At 32.7% G+C, this 18,251-nt stretch overlaps 8 protein-coding genes across 8 annotated transcripts; 4 read left to right on the plus strand and 4 right to left on the minus strand.

Annotated features, from left to right (window-relative positions):
* Positions 1–2,670: 2,670 nt before the first annotated feature.
* LOC123015469 (tetraspanin-8-like) lies at positions 2,671–4,250 on the minus strand. The gene is made up of 5 exons (XM_044415204.1): positions 4,149–4,250; positions 3,900–4,082; positions 3,662–3,850; positions 2,831–3,025; positions 2,671–2,774 (listed from the first exon to the last, which is right to left on the minus strand). The coding sequence occupies exons 1-5, from the start codon at positions 4,206–4,208 to the stop codon at positions 2,715–2,717; spliced, it is 687 nt and encodes a 228-aa protein (XP_044271139.1). The 5' UTR covers positions 4,209–4,250; the 3' UTR covers positions 2,671–2,714.
* Positions 4,251–5,052: 802 nt separating this feature from the next.
* Positions 5,053–6,080, minus strand: LOC123015582 (tetraspanin-8-like). Its single transcript, XM_044415381.1, has 5 exons — positions 5,926–6,080; positions 5,682–5,864; positions 5,445–5,633; positions 5,199–5,393; positions 5,053–5,146 (listed from the first exon to the last, which is right to left on the minus strand). The coding sequence occupies exons 1-5, from the start codon at positions 5,983–5,985 to the stop codon at positions 5,105–5,107; spliced, it is 669 nt and encodes a 222-aa protein (XP_044271316.1). The 5' UTR covers positions 5,986–6,080; the 3' UTR covers positions 5,053–5,104.
* Positions 6,081–6,324: 244 nt separating this feature from the next.
* On the minus strand, positions 6,325–7,265 carry LOC123008603 (23 kDa integral membrane protein-like). Its single transcript, XM_044404487.1, has 5 exons — positions 7,187–7,265; positions 6,956–7,138; positions 6,737–6,910; positions 6,496–6,693; positions 6,325–6,448 (listed from the first exon to the last, which is right to left on the minus strand). Exons 1-5 carry the CDS (start codon positions 7,244–7,246, stop codon positions 6,386–6,388), a joined length of 678 nt encoding a protein of 225 aa, XP_044260422.1. The 5' UTR covers positions 7,247–7,265; the 3' UTR covers positions 6,325–6,385.
* A 1,115-nt stretch (positions 7,266–8,380) lies between these two features.
* On the plus strand, positions 8,381–9,438 carry LOC123008579 (tetraspanin-36-like). The gene is made up of 4 exons (XM_044404451.1): positions 8,381–8,513; positions 8,561–8,767; positions 8,818–9,177; positions 9,224–9,438. Exons 1-4 carry the CDS (start codon positions 8,457–8,459, stop codon positions 9,314–9,316), a joined length of 717 nt encoding a protein of 238 aa, XP_044260386.1. The 5' UTR covers positions 8,381–8,456; the 3' UTR covers positions 9,317–9,438.
* On the plus strand, positions 9,385–10,429 carry LOC123008587 (CD63 antigen-like). The gene is made up of 4 exons (XM_044404464.1): positions 9,385–9,544; positions 9,649–9,846; positions 9,894–10,265; positions 10,313–10,429. Exons 1-4 carry the CDS (start codon positions 9,485–9,487, stop codon positions 10,385–10,387), a joined length of 705 nt encoding a protein of 234 aa, XP_044260399.1. The 5' UTR covers positions 9,385–9,484; the 3' UTR covers positions 10,388–10,429.
* Positions 10,430–10,686: 257 nt separating this feature from the next.
* Positions 10,687–11,765, plus strand: LOC123015583. Its single transcript, XM_044415383.1, has 4 exons — positions 10,687–10,819; positions 10,869–11,033; positions 11,083–11,232; positions 11,279–11,765. Exons 1-4 carry the CDS (start codon positions 10,760–10,762, stop codon positions 11,399–11,401), a joined length of 498 nt encoding a protein of 165 aa, XP_044271318.1. The 5' UTR covers positions 10,687–10,759; the 3' UTR covers positions 11,402–11,765.
* LOC123008594 (leukocyte surface antigen CD53-like) lies at positions 11,080–12,332 on the minus strand. The gene is made up of 4 exons (XM_044404475.1): positions 12,203–12,332; positions 11,951–12,148; positions 11,537–11,899; positions 11,080–11,488 (listed from the first exon to the last, which is right to left on the minus strand). Exons 1-4 carry the CDS (start codon positions 12,260–12,262, stop codon positions 11,408–11,410), a joined length of 702 nt encoding a protein of 233 aa, XP_044260410.1. The 5' UTR covers positions 12,263–12,332; the 3' UTR covers positions 11,080–11,407.
* A 2,811-nt stretch (positions 12,333–15,143) lies between these two features.
* On the plus strand, positions 15,144–18,249 carry LOC123016019 (leukocyte surface antigen CD53-like). The gene is made up of 5 exons (XM_044416188.1): positions 15,144–15,366; positions 16,434–16,628; positions 16,728–16,907; positions 17,427–17,630; positions 17,826–18,249. The coding sequence occupies exons 1-5, from the start codon at positions 15,307–15,309 to the stop codon at positions 17,898–17,900; spliced, it is 714 nt and encodes a 237-aa protein (XP_044272123.1). The 5' UTR covers positions 15,144–15,306; the 3' UTR covers positions 17,901–18,249.
* The last annotated feature ends 2 nt before the right edge of the window (positions 18,250–18,251 follow it).

Genomic DNA, 18,251 nt, shown 5'->3' on the forward strand with positions numbered 1-18,251 from the left:
GAAAAGACAGTTCTTAATTAAAGTATAGGCAACGTGACTGCTAAGTAGTTCAGCTTTTTGTAATAGATTTTCAATCATGGAAAATGTTTTTCCCACAARAGAATTAAAGCCTTGGTCGAAAATTGGTGCACCTAGAAGGGAAAAATTCTCGCGATAGCATAGTTTAATGCCAGGAGCTAAGATTTGAAATTTATCTAAAATTTTAAAATCTGGGACTGCGGAGCAGAAGAAGAGCTCACACTTGTTAAAGTTTAATTGCAGACCAATATCTTTAGATAAAGTKATAATTTTTAAAAGGTCAGACAAAACTGTATCAGGATAATCAGCTAAAGACCCATCATCCAGATACCACATATTAAGTTGAGATTTTAAAGATAAAATCATTGGTTGAATTGCAAGACTAAAAATCATGGGACCGCAAGGATCACCTTGTTGAGCTCCAACGGAAGAAGAGATAAAATGATTACCGAAAAATAAAGATGAAGGATTTCTATAACATTGATAAAGATATGGGAACAGAAGCGGGGTATGTTGTTGCACTGCTTTAAGTATACAATCACGTTCGACTGAGTTAAAGGCATTTTTGAAATCTARTTTAAGAAAAACTTTGCCATGATTTTGGACATCAGTTACAAAAGTRCGAGCGGCATGAATTGCAGCTTCGCAAYCTAGTTTAGTTGCAACACCAAGTTGATGAGGTGATAAAAAGGAGTTGACTAAATTACGACTTTGAAAACAAGCAAGTTTGGACGTCAATCTCCGAAAACAATTTCCAATGGCAATCGGTCTTATGCCTCCATCCTTCTTATGAAGAGCACATAAAGAAGCATCATAAAATAAATGACAAAAGTCGGGAGGTAGTTGGCCAGATAATAAAAAATTGCAAAATTTAGTTATAGCTTTAAGGGCGCGATTACCAGCTTCTCCTGCTGATAAGGATATAATGTCTTTCAAGTATTGTGGTCTCATGCCATCTAAACCAGGCGAATAACCGGCAGGAAAAGAATTGATGGCTTCTCGGACATTCTGTTCATTTACTATTAAAGACTTGTCAACTTGTTGGAAAGCGTCTGGGAAAAAGAGTTCACGCGATGGAGAAGGGTGTTTTTTCTTAAGTTCTTCAGCCACATCTTCATCAAAAGAAGCTAGTGAGTTATCCGATGATAACAATCTAACAGCTCCTCTTATGTCGAAATCCGCTACTTTAGCTTCAACTTTCTTAGCCAATGATAAAGTTGAGCGTTTAAAATAAGATGCTGGTATAGTAAAATCTTCAAAGTTGGAGAGATTTTCTTTGATATATATGATTATTTAAAGATTTGTCAGATTTATCGATAATATTAAAAGCTTTATAAGAGAATAGTAGAAGATCCTCGAAAGAAGTAAAATTTCTGGTCGAAAGGCAATTATTAATGATGGAGCTTAATTTATCTGCGGCTAAATGTCTGGAGGCTTTTGGAATTCTTCTAAGAGTCGGTAGATGATATTTCAGTTTAATAAGCAGTTTTGTTATGGAACTGGTTGAAGCAGATGAAGAAGTTGGTAAGTGAGAAGTGGCATGAAACTTATCTGAGTGTATATTCAACCTCTTAACATCTTTAAAAGATTTTCCAGGACATAAGATGCATTTCACTCTTTTGATGTGTTCATCATTATGGTAAAAATCACTGGAATGTTTGACTTCGGATTCTGAATAGTTGATCAATGACAATGAATGATCTAAAACTTCATTAGACGATGATTCTTCCGTTTTRGAAACAAAAKACKAATTAAGATGAATTTTAGATCGATGAATTTTCAGTCCTCTTACGTTYTTAAAGGTTTTATTACAGTCTTCACAGMYAAAAATTAAATTTTTACAAGAGTTTATAGAATGACAAATCTTCATATTTTCAAATTCTTGTTGTAAATGATCAGATGACGCTTTCGAAGAGCCAGCGGCAGCAAGATCTTCATCACTAAATTTCCAGTGTGAAAAACGTGTATCTTGAGGATATTTACATTTAAAATGACTATTTTCATCAAAAGAGTCATCAAAAGATGTTGACACTGACGTTGACATTTATAGAAATTGGTTGTTATTAATTTAATTATTAATAAATATAAATAAAATTATATTTGCTTATAAAATGTTATAATTTTTGATGTTTTTGGTCTAGTTCTTAGAAAAAATTACAATCAACAAAAAAATATTATACAACCCATAAAACACAAAAATAAATTTTTATATACAAAAATTTATCAAAGTTTCAAATCAAAGTATACAGATTCCATTGGAGCGCGGACTCGTCGCTTCCCCAACGGCCATTACTGTCAATCAACGCAGACTACGTGAAAAGTTTGTTTTATTAGGCCACCACTACCACCCATTTTTTTCAAATAAATTTCGGTAAATGCTTTACTCCATGGAATACTTTATTGTATATTTTTCTGTTACCTATTTAATTTTTTCTACTTCCTGTTTGTATCTTTTAATCTTTATACCTATACCTACAGGTACTTATCCAATTTTTTATCAAAGATACAAAATATTAATCGTTTCACTTGAGTAGATTGTTCCAAGTATGAGTATTTATCTGTTTTGTACGTAGATGGAATGCTGAGACTAAATAATAATTGACTGGAATTCTGGAATGTGTGTGATCAATGATCATTATAGAAACAAAGATTAAAGTTTTCTAAAAAAGTTTATTGGTAGTAAATAGTTTTCTAAATTAAAGATTATGATTTGATCTTGCGTTCTTGACGATAATGGCAAAAATGGCACACACAAGCTGTAACAATATTAAAATTACAATTTTTTTACTATTGAACAACTACTTCAACTTACTTCAACTGCTGCAAATCCAAGGGCAATTCCACCAATGATTTTAATGTCATAAGTGATCACTTCTTGGAAGTGTGTTGCGCAACCGCTTTTGAAAAGTTTACTTTGTTGTTCATCCTTGTCTTTATAACAACTAATTGGCGGTTTTGTCCAATAGTGTGTCCAATTAGTTTGTCCATCAACGGCACAACATTCATACTAAAATGGATTTAATAATGGTCGTGGTTAGCAAGAGCCTCCGTATAAAAATGATTAGCAAAAGGCACTTTTAAATTTATAATGTTTTTTTAAGTGGTATTGTAACATTTATTCACTTTTGGAATTCGTACCGATTGAAAATAGAAACTTAAATTCAACAAAACTTAGAAATTACATTCAATAATAATGAAGATATCCATACGCAAATACGTTGAGGCGTTGAATGAGTACACCAGTGTAGGTATGTACTCCTCATTCAACGGTTGAAGAATTGTAAAATCGACTAGACGCTAGTTAGGTAACCCGATCACTGTTTTCTTTTAAGGTTTTCCTCTTTCGAGGAAATTTCAACTTGTTCTAATTTTCTAATCTAATAATGAATTAAGAAGAAAACTTACATAAGTTTTCAGATTTATAAGCAGACGAACAGACGGCACAATCGTCCACAAGTGTGTGCGGGCAGATATCTTATCTGTTATTTGACTATTTGTCTTCCATAATAGTGTTTGTGATATTCGTCCGTTCATTTGTACGGACGGATAGCACAAGATTATATTCGTCCGCACAAACGTGCGGACGGCTAACCACGGTCTTCAATAATAATTATGTCGCAATTAAATTTGAAAATAAACTTACGTCTTGCTGGATTGTATCAATTACTTTTTTTTTCTCTTTTGTTGGATCTTTTACATAATCATCAAATACATTTTTGACAACTCCTCTCACTTTTTTATCTAAAGCTTTGTCGTCATTTTTGATTGCTACGAAGGCCATAATTCCCAAGGCAATTTGCAAAATTAATAAAATAATTATAATAACTGCATACTGTGAAAAAACTTTAGTTCCCGAACAAAAATAATACGTTATTACTTACAGTCGTTAACATGCAGCCATTTTCCCTAATAGATCCGCAACATCCCAAGAAAGCGATAGCAAAAATTGTAGCACCAACAACGATAGCAAAACCACTAACAGAAAAGTCGGTGACTGAGTCAAGACCTTTGTTTTCATTTTTTACCATAATGGCACCTATTGCTATAAGAGCGATGCCACATACCTATATACATAACGGTAAAAAAATTAGATGAATTGGCAATAAATAGTCGCCAAATGGGACACTTACCACTATGAAAAAATTGAATAAAAATAACAAATATTTTACCAATACAGAAATACAACCCATTTTTCTAAACTGAATTCGATCGAGACAGACTAAAAACCAAAATGACAGAGTGTCAAATCGTCAAAATTATATCCAGCACCGCCTTTTTAATCAAATGCATTGTTAGAAATCAGTACCTAACAATTTTATGAGTTTTTATGAGAATATGACTTCATTATTATTTGTTTCCGATGATGTCATCGTTTCCATTTGAGATGAAGGTTTGTCTACAGCCCTACGTTACTATCCAGAGGTCATCCTGTGGAAGACGGTGATAAGGAGTAACACAAATCTGGGATACTTATTCGTGCCGATTTGTGTTTTTGTAATAATTATACAGTAATTGACTAAAACTTTGATTTGATATGTCTCAAATTTTTTATTTTCTAATTATTCAAATTATGTTCTAATAAATTGTTTGTGTCCAACATAAGAAGTGGGATTACCTTGGAGGGTATGAGTCAGGCAATTGTTACTGGTAACTGGTATTGAACGATTGGTCGAGCTTGAGTTAAGTAGAGGTAAGTGTATTCTTAAGTCAAAGTAGGTACTCTTATAATTGCGGAATTTAACCCCTTGATTGATAATGAGAATGAATGGGCAAAATGATGAATGTAGAGAAATTATCATTGGTCAAAACTTAGCCGAGCAAGGTGACGTCATTTATTTCAAAACCGGATTTACTATTCATTTCTATAAAACAGTTGTTGCACAAGTCTTTTATCTGTTTTTATCTGTTTTTTATCTGTTTTTGTACAAAGGAGTGCTGAAATTTTCTACGAAATAATCTGTTTTTGAACAAAGGAGTGCTGAAATTTTCTACGAATAATTCGATGGATTGGGTGTTATTTTACAAAAACAAGGATTAAAGTTTTCTAAAAAATGTATTGATAATAAATTGTTTTTGATATAAAAAATTATCTGTTCTTGACGATAATGGCGAAAATGGCACACACAAGCTGTAACAATATTAAAATTACAATTTGCTATAGAACAATTTGGAAAACTTACTTCAACTGCTGCAAATCCAAGGGCAATTCCACCAATGACTTTAATGTTATATGTTATCACTTCTTGGAACCGTTTTGCGCAACCATCTTTGAAAAGTTTAGTCTGTTGTTTATCCTTGTCTTCATAACAACTGGCTGGAACGTCTTTCAGGTGACTTGTCCAATAAGTGGATCCATCAACGCCACAGCATTCAAACTGAAATAGATTCAAAAATACTGTCGCAATTAAGTTTGAAAATAAACTTACATCTTCCTGGATTGTATCAATTACTTTTCTTTTCTCTTCTGTTGGGTTCTTTATATAATCATCAAATGTATCTTTGACAACTTCTTTCACTTTTTTATCCAAAGTTTTATCGTCATTTTTGATTGCTACGAAGGCCATAGCTCCCAAGACAATTTGCAAAATCAACAAAACAATCATAATAACTGCATACTGCGAAAAAACTTAAGTTTCCGAGCAAACATAACACTTATTACTTACAGTCGTTAACATGCAGCCATTTTCTTTTATAGCTCCACAACATCCTAAGAAAGCTATACCAAAAATTATAACACCGACAGCAATACCAAAACCACCAACCGAAAAGTCGGTAACTGAATCAAGACCTTTGTTTTCATTCTTTAGCATAATGGCACCTACTGCTATAAGAGCGATGCCACATACCTATACATAACGGTGAAAAATTTAAATGAAGTGGAAATAGTCAACGAAAATCGACACTTACCACTATCAAAAAATTGAACAGAAATAACAAATATTTTGCAATTCCCGAAAGGCAACCCATTTTGATGCACTATATTCGATCGCGACAAACTGTAGCAAAATGATTGAGTGTCAAATCTATTCAGTTTATAACAGGGCTTGGTGTGTTATCACCAGCAATCTGTTTTTAAACAGTATTAATCACATGATGTTTGTGAGAGCTAATTTATTTGAAAAATGATTCATTACAGTGTTTCTTTCCATCGAGATTCCGATAGTTTCGTATGGCATCACTTCCAGTAATAATTCATCATTATAAAGTATCTAATTTTTTTCTAAATGAAATCATTGCTATATACTTTTCGAGGGGTGAAAATCACTGTCAAGGCTTCTAAATATTAAATGCGCTGATAAAGACTCATTGTCATACAAAGCAAATTTTATTATTAGCATATTGTCAATATTTACGAATACATAAGTAATTAAGTATACTGCATCTTTTTAATTTCAAGTCGTATGTACCAGGCGAGAATAGCAGAGACAAGCTGGAACACCACGTGATTTATTTCCAGATTGGTATATTGCCACGTACCAAAACTGGAGAGAATCCGATAGCCACGCCTCCAATCACGCCCACATTTTTTTCAATTGCGGCGGCATACACCCTGGCACACCCTTTTTCATATGGATTATCACACCTTTCCCTTAATTCTGGACAGCAACTTATTGGAATCGGTTTGTTAAACATTTGTTTCCAGTAGTTGGGTCCATTGACTCCACAGCAGCGAAACTGGAAAACTTTTACTAATAAACTTTTGGTATTCCAAACTTACTGTTTTTTGTATATGATTGATTCTCTTGACGGCGATGTCGTCTTGTCTTCGGAACAACCGCTGGACGGCCTTCTCGATTTCGTCATCATCGCGCTTGCTGCCACTAACCGATCCCAAAGCGATAGCTCCAAGCACAATTTGTACAATAAATAGCACGATGATAGTCACAGCGTACTAGAAGGGAGTCTTTAGATTTTGAGAGATGAATTGTTGACTTACGTAAGTCAAAATGCTGGGTTTGCGCTTAAAAAGTGCCCAAATGCCCCAAGTGGCGAGGCAGAGGCCCAGGACGCCGATTCCGATACCGAAGCCGCCGATGGATAACTGAGCAAAGCTTTTGACACCTTTGTGTTCGTCGACTTGGAGAATGGCGCCAAAAGCTAGAAGGATGGCGCCGCAAAACTGTAAATTTTTACATTTGGGGATGGAAAATCCGGGAGGTGAACTTACAGCGACGACTACATTGAGAGTTAGGAAAACTAGGTATTTGGTAACTTCGGAGACGGCCATTTGGGTTGCTACTGGTGGAATGATGGTGTTGACGGCAGATAATAGAGAAGATTTATTGCATTTTGTGTTAATAAACTATCGAGGTGGCGCAAGAACGAAGGTCAATATACGATTTTTTTTCATGTTTGCTAAAATATTTCTAAAATTTTGCTTGTGCATTTCTACTTAGTTATGTACTAAGATTTTTCTTGCCTCTTCTTTATATTTTTTACATTAATTGACATCATTTTTGAGTCGAGAGTATTATTTCAACAAATTTCTGAAATTTGTGTCCTCTGTTTTGCTTACCTCTTTTGCCCCTTGAAAAGTTTAAAAATAAGACTAATCTTTGATCTTGCTGAAATTCAGTCCCCAAACAGGGCTGTAACAGCATTTGTACACTATTTGGTCTAAAACTATGTATCAAAAAATAAAAAATTTCTCTTCATATGTGGGCTGAAAATTTGACATTTTTGCAAAAAACCACAAATGCATGAGAGGCGTTTTATTCAAAATTTATCTCGTCCTATAGTGCCCATTCAAGTATTTTTAACAATTCTAAATGATTTTCAGAATATTCTTTTGTTGATATTTTTTTTAGCAAATAGGCCCTTCTTAATTTATTTTCTGGAATATGATAATTAGCCAATCTGAATAAGCAATAAAAAATAGCCTACAACAGAATTAAATCGTTTTATATGAAGTTTTTCTTAGGAGTTTTCTCACTTTTCTACTTTTTCTAAAACCTACAGTTTTATTTTTAGAAAGAAAGTTTTATAGATTTTCTTCTTATTGAGTAATATTTTATAAAGGTATTCTCGAGTGGCACAAATGGTTTTTTATTGTTTAGCAAACTCAAAAAATTGAAAACAAAACTCTTTTAAGTTTTTTTATTAAAACTGTAATCGTGGATTAAATACCTAATTAAATAATTGTTTTAATCAGTTTATCAGTAATTTTGAAAACAGTTATTATTTTGATTTTGTACTTGAACATTAGTTAAACTTTTTTCAACAAAAAGTTTGTGACGTGACCGATTAGAAATAAGCGAAATACATAAATTACATAATATAAAAATAAACACAAATAAGCAAACTTATTTGTCGTTTAGCGCTGTTATAATTATTACAAGTTTGATTTTGCCGCGATGTGTTGTTACTATTTGTATTTTATCGTACAGATAATAAATCAGTAGATAAAAAATCATTAAAATGTAAAACATCTTACTAGAATGTGTTTTTCGGACAATATTAAATTTGTAGTATCAGCTTTTAATATAATTTTTATCGTAAGTCTTACTTTGATCTCTCAGAACGTAATTTCAGTATTTTGTAGCTTATTGGTGGTGCTCTCTTATCAATTGGCATTATCTATAAACTAAGTTTTGATCAATTATTTCAAGCTATTCCAGAATCCTACAATTATTTGGAGCTTATACCCATTTTAACTGTTATTGTCGGTGTTGCTCTTTTAAATACTGCTTTATTCGGATTTATTATCATTTCTTTTGAACGTTTCCAACGTTTCCGTCTTAATACAATTGTAGGTAACAAAATCCCACATGTTACATTAAACTAGGAGATTTTTTTCAGTTCTGTGTCATTATTTTGCTTATTTTCACTTTCCAAGTATGTATAGGGATTTTTGCACTCATACAAACTAAAGATGGGGATGATCTTTCGAAAAGTATTATTAACACAACAGACACACTTTTTAATAAAAACGAACATGGAGACCTCATTAATTCAATCCAAATCAGCTTAAAGTGTTGCGGAACATACGGACCAACCTTTTGGAACCAGACATTAAACAAACCATTTCCTGAAGCATGCTGCTCTGACAAAATCTGCTCAAATGTGTACACCACCGGGTGTCAAAGTTCGATTTTAAAATTTCTTCTAAGTAGTTGTACAATTACTGGTATTACACTTTTAGCCTTCTCTCTAATTGAGGTAAAAAAGTAATAAACTGAATTTGAATTAAAATTTTACGTTGCAGGTAATTGGAACTATTTCTGTGTGTTATTTGACCACAAATAAGAGAATTAGAAAAAGAAATTATGGTTATCGTCTGACGGAAGAAGATGATTAAAAATTATCAAAACACTTAATCATATTTTCTCGAAATAAAAAAGATAAAAACATATTGCAATGTGTGTGTATATTCCCCACTTTTAGTAACACCTTTTCAAATGCTGATATCGCTAGATAAGCTTTTCCGGTGCAGATTTTCCTTTCGGTTTAACAAAGTTTTCCAGAAATGTGTCTTTTAAAAGAATGTGTCAAGTTTGTAGTGCTTGCTTTCAATCTTGTATTTGTGGTAAGACTATTCCTAATTCTGTTATTCCCTTTGTAAATAAACACAAATAAACACACCCAACTTATCTCTTATCATTTGGTGTTAGTAGAACGCATTTATTTCAGCTCGTGGGGGCCGCTCTTATTACTATAGGTAGTATTTACTTGGCCAACTTCACTGATGTGACCAAAGCCATTCCGGATCCTTACAACCATTTCAATTTAATCCCAATCTTAACAATCGTCACTGGTTCTATTATTTTTGTGATTTCGTTTTTCGGCTGCTGTGGTGCATGCAGGAATAGTCCATGTCTTCTCTCTACGGTGGGGACCACTCAAGTATATATATTTGACTATAATCTCAGTTTTAGTACGCTGTGATTCTTCTGATCATCTTCATAGCCCAAATAGCATTAGGAGTATTCGCATTTTTGGAAATTAAAAATAAAGATGACTTATCGAAAGAAGTTAACAAGACAATTGATGAACTGTTTCACAAAAATTCTAAAGCCGATGTTGAACTTATTGGCTTAATTCAGCAAAATCTTAAGTGCTGTGGAACAGACGGGCCGGAATTTTGGGACACAATGCCGAATAAGACAATCCCTGTTTCCTGTTACGAAGATAAAAAAGAAACAACTAAGAATTTGTTTAAGAATGGTTGTAAAAATACGTTCTACAATTTTTTGATAGATGCTGCTAGGATCATCGGAATCGTCGTTTTAGCCTTGTCAGCCACTGAAGTAAGTATCAGAATTTTGACTGTTGCTCGAGTAAAAGGATATTTTAGGTTGTGGGGGCCACTTTTGCCTTATGTTTGGCGAATTCAGCGCGAAATGACATCCGAAGGGGTGGTTACTATTAAAGTAATATTGTTAAACTAAACAAATACAACTTACAAACATTATTATCCAGTAGATTTTGTTTTCACATTATTATATTTTCTCCAATATCTCCACATTCTTTATAGTTCTTATTGTAAAAAAAAATATTATGCCAGACATTTTCAGGATTTTATAGTATTAGGTATTTGAGATTTAATTAAAATTAAAATTAATGTCACCACATTATTTAAATGAGGTGTTAAATAATAGTAACGAATAATTTAGTTTGTGCTAGTATTGTTGCTTGCCTGACACCAGGGGTAATGTCTGTTTACATTATATAATAATAAGATCATACCAATTATACCTTTACCTGAACCTTTAATAAAACAAGTAAAAGCTTGTGTGTCTAAATGTTTTTCAATAAACGATGTATTTTATGGACTACTATGATTTTCAATTTCTTATTTTTGGTAATATCTACATTTTTTTATATTTTTGCTTCCTTTGATACTTTTCCAGGGTGTGGCTGGAATATTTATTGCAACAGCAATGATTGACATAATGGCAAAAAATTCTCCGCTTTGGATCCCTATATTAACAAATATCTTGGGAGTAATTCTTTTAGTAAATTACTTTTTGGGATTTTTTGGTGCAATGGAAAAGCAGTTGAATCTTCTAAAATTAGTTAATGATAGTATTTTGTTAAATTTTTATTGCAACTAACTTTTTTTAGTACATTGTTATAATTTCTGCAGTCTCAGTTGTAGAATCCATATTTGGGATAATTCTTTTGTGTTATAAGTTTGAATCACCTGTTAGGAATATTTTAATTGGTGGTGCTACAAATATTGGAGTTTTTATGGTGGTTGTATCAGTGTTAAAAGTAGGTGACAATTTTTAAATTGTTGTGGATGAAACTTTAATTTTAGGGAATTGCGGCGATTTTTTTCCAACATTTTAGAAGGTTTTACACTACTAACAAAATAGAGTATTTCGAATCAAATTCCGATTCCCAAACTTTATTCAAAGAAGATACAGAAAGTTTAGATTAAAAAGCTTCAGTCCAAGTACTTTCCATATCTCCGTCTTTGATTTCTTATTGCGTTAGCAAGACTTAGCGACAGTGTAGCTCCAACAACCTGCAAAACTGTGGAATAAAAGCTTTATTTTACTCTCGAAGATGTTACTTCAAGCGGTGCCAAGCCAAGAATCGTTGTTCCAATTCCTCTAATAGTTAATATAATAAAATTGTAAACTGCTTTTTTACATCCATCTGCAAACGCTAGTGTAGTGGTATCATGATTTTTGTAGCAACTTTTTATAATATCTGGTAAAATTGTCAAATTTTTAATAGATGTGATACCGGTTGGTCCACAGCATTTTAGTTCTTCTTGAATAAAGTTAATCAGCTCTGTGTTGTTATCACTTTTATAAATATTATTCACGTTGTTGTAAACGTTTTCCTTCAAATTATCTTGACTCAGTACCCAGAAGCTTACAGTGCTTAGAATGATTTGGAGGATGAAGAAAACGATAAGAATAATAGTGTGCTAAAAATGGGTAAAATAGTGCGTTTCACGTTTTGGAGGTTTGAATGTTACAGTAGTCAGAATGGGAGGATTTTTCCTCCAAACTCCAAGGCTTCCAAAAAGTGAAACGATTACAGTTATACTTCCTAGAATTATTAACAAAAGAGGTGCACTTGTGTAATATGAATAGGTGGAAGGAATGATTGAATGCAAATTGTTGTATCTGATTTTCCAAAATGTTCCTGAAGCTACTAAAACTAAACCGACAATCTAAAATAAAAATTTTCTCTTAAAAGTAGGATTATTAGTAGACAGATACTGTACCAAAAATATTAAATTGAAGATTATAACAGTCCACTTTCGACAGGATTTGTAGCAGGCCATTTTAATTCAGTGATTTGATTTTTATCAAGAGGTTATGTAATAGTTATTGGTGAGTAAGTGATATTTTTTTTTATTTAAACGATTAGATAAGGAGATTGAATTCACCAGTACTGGCAGAAAATTGCAAATTTAAATATAAAATGCCTTATACTCTTTCAATAATGCATTAGCTTACCTCTAGTTGTCTTAATAGCTGCTTTTTGGCCTGCTTTGCATGAGTTAAACCATTTTTTATCAAAGAACTCGCGAAATAGAATGTTTTGGCCAAAATAAGGCAGAAAAGCGCAAAATGAGTTATTTGCCCTTTTTGTGGTTGATTTAGAGTGTTTTCCAACGAAGAACTCCTACATTCAAAAACTTTCTCTAAAACAAACGCAAAATAAACGCTTTAAATCAAGTGAAACGAATGAATAAAGTGTAATTCAGCCGAAATATTCGATTTATTTATTAGTCAAATTGTAGATTATTCCAATTATAACTAATAATGTTTTGATTGGGTAAAAGGGACTTAAAGGTTGAATTTCAAAGTTTTTGTTAATTTTTAGAAATGCCAAAAAATAATCAAAATATGTAATAAATTCTTCCTATATCCTCTATGCAAACGTGTTCTGGCTTTAAAAGATATTAAAATAACACTTAATCTGTATTGAATTATTAATGATTAGTGTTTATGAGTCAGCCATGAATTAGAACCGATTTTTATCAATTTTTAACAAATATGTACAAGGTGCTGCATTTTGGATGTCGGAATAGGGAATCTCCGAAACTAAGAGGTTTAGCCAAAAACGAGTAATACATTCTGGGGCTCATTTTTTGAGAAAATAATATTAGTTAAAACCGCATCCAGCTATCGTCTTTTGTTTTCTACTTATAGACAATAATTGGCCTTTTTGGCGAAATCTAAAAAAAATTATATCTTCGTTATTATAAAAAACACAGATTTGAAATAAAGACATTATAGAGGCACTTTTTTACGTAGAATTTAATAATGTAGTTAACATTTTTTTCAGTTGTTTGTTTAGCCGTAATAAAATAAACTTGTATTTTTTTCAATGGGAATTATAGGTGGCTATGTTATTTTTAAAAAAAGTTTTATCTTATGTAAAAAATATGTATTTGTAACAAATTATTATAATATATTTTTAGCAAAAACATTACCATTGTAACTTCTTGTGATACATAGAGTGTTGTAAAAAAAGCTGATTTAATTCTTCAATAAAATATATTTTATATGACACAAAAATGAGGATATGGCTATTCAAACACTCAAATTCCGTGAATGTGGAACGTTATCCTACCTCCATTAGATCATCAAAAAAATGTTTTTTCTAATTGTGTTGACTGTTGACACATTTGTTTTTCTTATTTTTGGATTTTTTAAAAACATGTAATAACTTTGTTCTGAGGCGCTCGCATATTTGTTCAATACTTCTAACGTATCGTATTTTTTTAATTTTTATAATTTTATTTTTTTTTTCATCTATTTTACAGTTCACAAAAGTCTTATTGATTATTATTTATACATTTGGAGTGAAATAGTTTTTCCATGGCCAACTATTATTAAACAAAATATGCATTTCATTTTTTAATAAGTATAATAATAAAAAAAAAATTGTCATAGCCGCCTATGATTTCCATTAAAAAAATACAAGTTTATCTTATTACGGCTAAACAAATAACTGAAAAAAATAGTTAACTACTTTATTAAATTCCTCGTAAAAAGTGCCTTTATAATGTCTTTATTTCAAATTCGAATCTTCTATAATAACGAAGATATGAATTTTTTTAGATTTCGCCAAAATGTCAACTTTTGTCTGTAAGTCAAAAACAAAAGACGATAGCGGGATGCGGTTTGAACCAATATTATTTTCTCAAAAAAGTAGTCCCAAAATGTATCACTCGTTTTTGGTTAAACCTCTTAGTTTCGGAGATTCCCTATTCGGACATCCAAAATGCAGCACCCTGTACAGTTGCGGAATTAAAATTTCGGGCAGTATTGTCATCAACCTTTACATTAATAACCTCATTTTTTACTCTTCTCATGTTTATGTCACTTTGACTTATTTACTTTCAAAAATAGTGAATTGTCGCATAATAACGGGTAGGCAGCAGATCAAAGCCACAATTTAATTACACTTGTTCAATTAATAAATTTTCTAAAACAGACAAAGTGTTTAATTAACAATTTTAACAACAAAAAAAAGTTTAATTGTCAGTCATGATGACAGTGAAAGATGGTTTACTTTTTAAAGTGACCGAAATTTTAATTCCGCAACTGTACAAATATGTAAAAGACTTTTTGAGATGTACATGATTCATATTTTTACAAAAGATTTAGGTGCTAAAATGTTGTGGCGGCAAAAATAACACTCCCCTGAAATATATATTTTTTTCAATTTGTTAAAGTATGTATATTAAAAAACAAGTTTTATAAGACCGGTCTTGAAGCAGGAATCCAAATTTAAAAAATGAGTTATTTAAAAAAATTAATGCTTCAACATCTTGAAACGAATTTTTTTTACAATTTTTTGCAGTTTTAAATAAAATTTTATTCTTTAATCGATTTAGATATTATGACGTTTGGATTTAGAAAATTGTGACGTTTGGAAATGTCATGGAAATGTATTAATTTGAAAAGTCAGTATTTGATCTAGTCGCCTTTTTACTATTAAGACATCGCACATGATGACTTCGCATTCTTTAATATGTCTATTTGAGAATCAAAATGGAGGCTAATTACAAAAAAGAAATATTTTTGCTCGTGGTCAGGTCAGGTCCTGTCTCGTTTTTCCGGAAGTGTCTGTAAATCTGGCGACGCCCTGCCAATAAACCACTCATGCCGTTCGATCGATCATTCGCTTCACGTCCGCGAACCTTTTGTGTGAAGATTCGTGAAGCATTTCCTCCACTTCCTTGGAGGAAGCACGACTCGGTTTCCTAGCAACTCGCGCGGCATACACAAAACTTTCAGGTCATTTCATTCGACTGTTGATGTTGTCGGTGACTAGAAGGCGGTGGAGTGTTGGTGTTTTATTTTTGGAAATATGGGCTGTTCAACAACCGTCGTCAAATATCTCGTATTCTTCTTCAATTTAGTGTTCGCTGTAAGTAGCATTTTGTTTATTTTCTGGGGTCAAGTCAGCCATGTACAGAAAAATCACTATGTAAATATTTGACGGATGTGCCAACGTGTTATTTTTGTCAGTATGATGAAACACGAGTGTAATTAAAAAATCATATGGCTCGGAGGGAAGTTGCATTCACTGAACATGAAGGTGGACAATGGCGTGACGAAACGTCCTGCGTGATACTCTGGGTTCACCTAATCGGAGGATGCAAGCAATGCTATTAAACGCTCCCATGAATTATTTATTGCTAAAAATGTAATTCATCTACACAAAATTCAACACTCGTTTGCTATATTTTTCTTGAACTATATATTTTTTTTAATTATTAATTTTGAACACACTGTGTGACTAATTTGCTAAAACAACAGTGGCGCAGTTAATTATTTTTTTATCTGATTCACCTTGACAACTACACAAAATTAAATCCCTTATCACAAGCTGAACTGCGCCTTAGTGTCCCATAATTTTAACGACTCTCCATTCCCATTATTGAACACTTCGTAATGAAAAATTCAAAGAGTTGAAGACGTAAATTGCCATGTACTGGTGAAAAACTACGTTTTAATCAGGCCCATAAACCTCGTTGTCTGATTTGCGTGGACGCAAATAGACATGCAACAGTATTTTTGTTATTATAACAATTCTTTCCCTCAAATCTAATCGATTAGAAAATTATTTAAAACGAATTTCGTCAAAAACCGATCAATTAAATTTCTCTCTTCTAAATTTGGTAAAAATTAAAAAAAAAACTACGTGTTTAATGTAAATAGAAATAAAAGTACAATGCCCATGGGTAAGTAGGTGTAGGACGGTCGATATTATCTAGTATTGAGCGTCTAGTGAGTACACTAAGGGTAGGAAATAAACTGTTTATTAATAATTTACTCCACAAGTATTGATCGCCATAATAACCGCCACAAATCTGACACTTAATGAAACCCAATCAAATTTAAATAAGGCGCCAAAATGGCATCTGCGGAACTCAGCAATTTGGGAGAAAGCGCAATTAACACCGACCCAATTAACTCTACATCGATTTCCAGATCGCTGGCGCCGGTCTTCTCGCTTTGGGCATCCTTCTCAAGTTGAAAAACAATGACATTCAAAACTTCATTCCAGACAAATACCATCTCAGCCTACCACCGGTTTTACTCATCATCATCGGCTCGATTATCTTCGTTACAGCTTTCTTCGGATGCTGCGGAGCTATCAGAGAGAGCACATGCATGTTAACAACAGTAAGAAACTTTAGCCAATCGGAAATCGACAAATTGAGATAACGCTCGAATTTGCCGATGCTAATTGGGCCACATCACTAAACCACGCCTATTTTGCAGTTCGCCATTATATTGCTGACACTTTTGATTATCCAAATCGCCATCGGGGCTTACGCCTTTTTGCAAGTTGGCGACACTGCAGATATGAAATCTTCAGTAACGCAAACGGTCGAAAAGTCGTTTAATCAATACAACACGTCGAAAAGCGCTCAAGCAGAGTTCGATTTTCTTCAAAACTTTGTAAGTGTGCACTTTCTGCCTTGTTTTACCGTTCAGTTTCTGATTAAAGTGACGAGTAGTCTCAATATCTATTTTCTATCTTTTTAGTATGCAATGTTATACTCTCTTTCATATTAATGTGCATCAAGTAGGTTGTAGAAGTCTAAATGAAACTTTAATTTAAAGGCCGATTTACACAAAAAGTGTCATTAATGTCTTTCAGAGCAAATTTAATCACATCAATAATGACAAAAAAATTTCTGTTTGCTATCCTATGTTAATTACGTTGTTAATTTTAATTATTTTTTGCTACATGCGGTCCAAAATTATGTGAAAAAATAATTTTTAGGGAAGATTGAAGTTAGGATTGTTTGAATTTTCGCATGGTTGCCACCTTAAAATGATCCCTTTCAACGACTACTTCGATGCATATTAATTTGAAAACGAGTATACCAACTCAGTGTTAAAGCTACGTGCCACTTTGATCAGAATTTTTTTGTTTTTTGAGTTCTACAAAAGCTTTATTTGTTTTTGTTTCAGTTGCATTGTTGCGGTGTCGAGAGCGTCTACGACTGGAAATGGGAGGGTGGTAAATTGCCCATGTCCTGTTGCAACAATAACAAAAACTGTACCATTGGGTCGACTAACGCGTATAAAGACGGTTGTGGTATCAAAGCCTACCAGTGGTTCAAAAATGGATTAGATCTACTGGGGATTTTAGCGGTGGCTATAGCGTCCATCGAGGTAATTATGGGGTTACATGTGACCAGGTAGTAAATCAAAAGGTCAAGGTTGGGGTGGATTGTGATGTTAGTATGAGTGATGGGTTAGGGTGGGTTTGTGGTTGTCGATAAGGGTGGGTAAGTTCCAGATTATGTCAAAGAGAGTAACAGGTGGTTGTTTTGGTCACACACAAGTTAACATCGTTTTTTGTTGCAGATTATCGGTGCCATATTCGCATTGTGCCTTTCGAGTTCTATCAAAAATCAATTGCGGCGTGAAGCCTACGCTTAAATACTTAATATTGACTTTATTGTGATTTCTATCACTGAAAAGTCTAGATGTATAATTTAAATGTTTGTTCATTCACTATAAGCTTTATGCAAGAGTATTACTATGTAAATAAAATGTTTACTAGGGCAATGTACAAAAATCTCATCTCACGTTCTTTAATCACCTCTATTCCACGAAACTCATTTTACTACTTTACAGTGTCAAATTAAATGTGATAATTTTTATATTTTTTTTTCGGACTGACGTTAGCAGTTAGATTTCTACCAAAGAGAAAGTGCACATTTATCTCACTTTGTTGGTATATTTTGTATAATTTTTAACCGAATAAAGTTCTATATATGTGTAAAAATC

The sequence above is a fragment of the Tribolium madens genome, unplaced genomic scaffold (genome assembly GCF_015345945.1).
Source record: "Tribolium madens isolate multiple individuals breed KSU strain unplaced genomic scaffold, Tmad_KSU_1.1 Scaffold_19;HRSCAF=116;Tcas5.2_LG9, whole genome shotgun sequence".
NCBI lineage: Eukaryota > Metazoa > Arthropoda > Insecta > Coleoptera > Tenebrionidae > Tribolium > Tribolium madens.

What these genes read in the sequence shown, in the direction of transcription:
- LOC123008603 (XM_044404487.1), bottom strand. Translation starts at nt 7,246, where the DNA reads ATGGCCGTCTCCGAAGTTACCAAATACCTAGTTTTCCTAACTCTCAAT. An exon ending in AACCCAGCATTTTGACTTAC is followed by an intron (nt 6,911 to 6,955) that starts GTAAGTCAACAA and finishes ACTCCCTTCTAG; the next exon opens with TACGCTGTGACTATCATCGT. An exon ending in TCGGATTCTCTCCAGTTTTG is followed by an intron (nt 6,449 to 6,495) that starts GTACGTGGCAAT and finishes GTGGTGTTCCAG; the next exon opens with CTTGTCTCTGCTATTCTCGC.
- LOC123016019 (XM_044416188.1), top strand. Translation starts at nt 15,307, where the DNA reads ATGGGCTGTTCAACAACCGTCGTCAAATATCTCGTATTCTTCTTCAAT. An exon ending in GCACATGCATGTTAACAACA is followed by an intron (nt 16,629 to 16,727) that starts GTAAGAAACTTT and finishes CCTATTTTGCAG; the next exon opens with TTCGCCATTATATTGCTGAC. An exon ending in TGGCTATAGCGTCCATCGAG is followed by an intron (nt 17,631 to 17,825) that starts GTAATTATGGGG and finishes TTTTTGTTGCAG; the next exon opens with ATTATCGGTGCCATATTCGC.
- LOC123015582 (XM_044415381.1), bottom strand. Translation starts at nt 5,985, where the DNA reads ATGGGTTGCCTTTCGGGAATTGCAAAATATTTGTTATTTCTGTTCAAT. An exon ending in ATGGCTGCATGTTAACGACT is followed by an intron (nt 5,634 to 5,681) that starts GTAAGTAATAAG and finishes GTTTTTTCGCAG; the next exon opens with TATGCAGTTATTATGATTGT. An exon ending in TTGATACAATCCAGGAAGAT is followed by an intron (nt 5,394 to 5,444) that starts GTAAGTTTATTT and finishes AATCTATTTCAG; the next exon opens with TTTGAATGCTGTGGCGTTGA.
- LOC123015469 (XM_044415204.1), bottom strand. Translation starts at nt 4,208, where the DNA reads ATGGGTTGTATTTCTGTATTGGTAAAATATTTGTTATTTTTATTCAAT. An exon ending in TATTCAATTTTTTCATAGTG is followed by an intron (nt 4,083 to 4,148) that starts GTAAGTGTCCCA and finishes TTATGTATATAG; the next exon opens with GTATGTGGCATCGCTCTTAT. An exon ending in ATGGCTGCATGTTAACGACT is followed by an intron (nt 3,851 to 3,899) that starts GTAAGTAATAAC and finishes GTTTTTTCACAG; the next exon opens with TATGCAGTTATTATAATTAT.
- LOC123008587 (XM_044404464.1), top strand. Translation starts at nt 9,485, where the DNA reads ATGTGTCTTTTAAAAGAATGTGTCAAGTTTGTAGTGCTTGCTTTCAAT. An exon ending in CTTTCAATCTTGTATTTGTG is followed by an intron (nt 9,545 to 9,648) that starts GTAAGACTATTC and finishes CATTTATTTCAG; the next exon opens with CTCGTGGGGGCCGCTCTTAT. An exon ending in TAGCCTTGTCAGCCACTGAA is followed by an intron (nt 10,266 to 10,312) that starts GTAAGTATCAGA and finishes AGGATATTTTAG; the next exon opens with GTTGTGGGGGCCACTTTTGC.
- LOC123008579 (XM_044404451.1), top strand. Translation starts at nt 8,457, where the DNA reads ATGTGTTTTTCGGACAATATTAAATTTGTAGTATCAGCTTTTAATATA. An exon ending in CTTTTAATATAATTTTTATC is followed by an intron (nt 8,514 to 8,560) that starts GTAAGTCTTACT and finishes AGTATTTTGTAG; the next exon opens with CTTATTGGTGGTGCTCTCTT. An exon ending in GTTTCCGTCTTAATACAATT is followed by an intron (nt 8,768 to 8,817) that starts GTAGGTAACAAA and finishes GATTTTTTTCAG; the next exon opens with TTCTGTGTCATTATTTTGCT.
- LOC123008594 (XM_044404475.1), bottom strand. Translation starts at nt 12,262, where the DNA reads ATGGCCTGCTACAAATCCTGTCGAAAGTGGACTGTTATAATCTTCAAT. An exon ending in TCTTCAATTTAATATTTTTG is followed by an intron (nt 12,149 to 12,202) that starts GTACAGTATCTG and finishes TTTTTATTTTAG; the next exon opens with ATTGTCGGTTTAGTTTTAGT. An exon ending in TTGGCTTGGCACCGCTTGAA is followed by an intron (nt 11,489 to 11,536) that starts GTAACATCTTCG and finishes ACAGTTTTGCAG; the next exon opens with GTTGTTGGAGCTACACTGTC.
- LOC123015583 (XM_044415383.1), top strand. Translation starts at nt 10,760, where the DNA reads ATGTTTTTCAATAAACGATGTATTTTATGGACTACTATGATTTTCAAT. An exon ending in TTTTCAATTTCTTATTTTTG is followed by an intron (nt 10,820 to 10,868) that starts GTAATATCTACA and finishes ATACTTTTCCAG; the next exon opens with GGTGTGGCTGGAATATTTAT. An exon ending in TGGTTGTATCAGTGTTAAAA is followed by an intron (nt 11,233 to 11,278) that starts GTAGGTGACAAT and finishes CTTTAATTTTAG; the next exon opens with GGAATTGCGGCGATTTTTTT.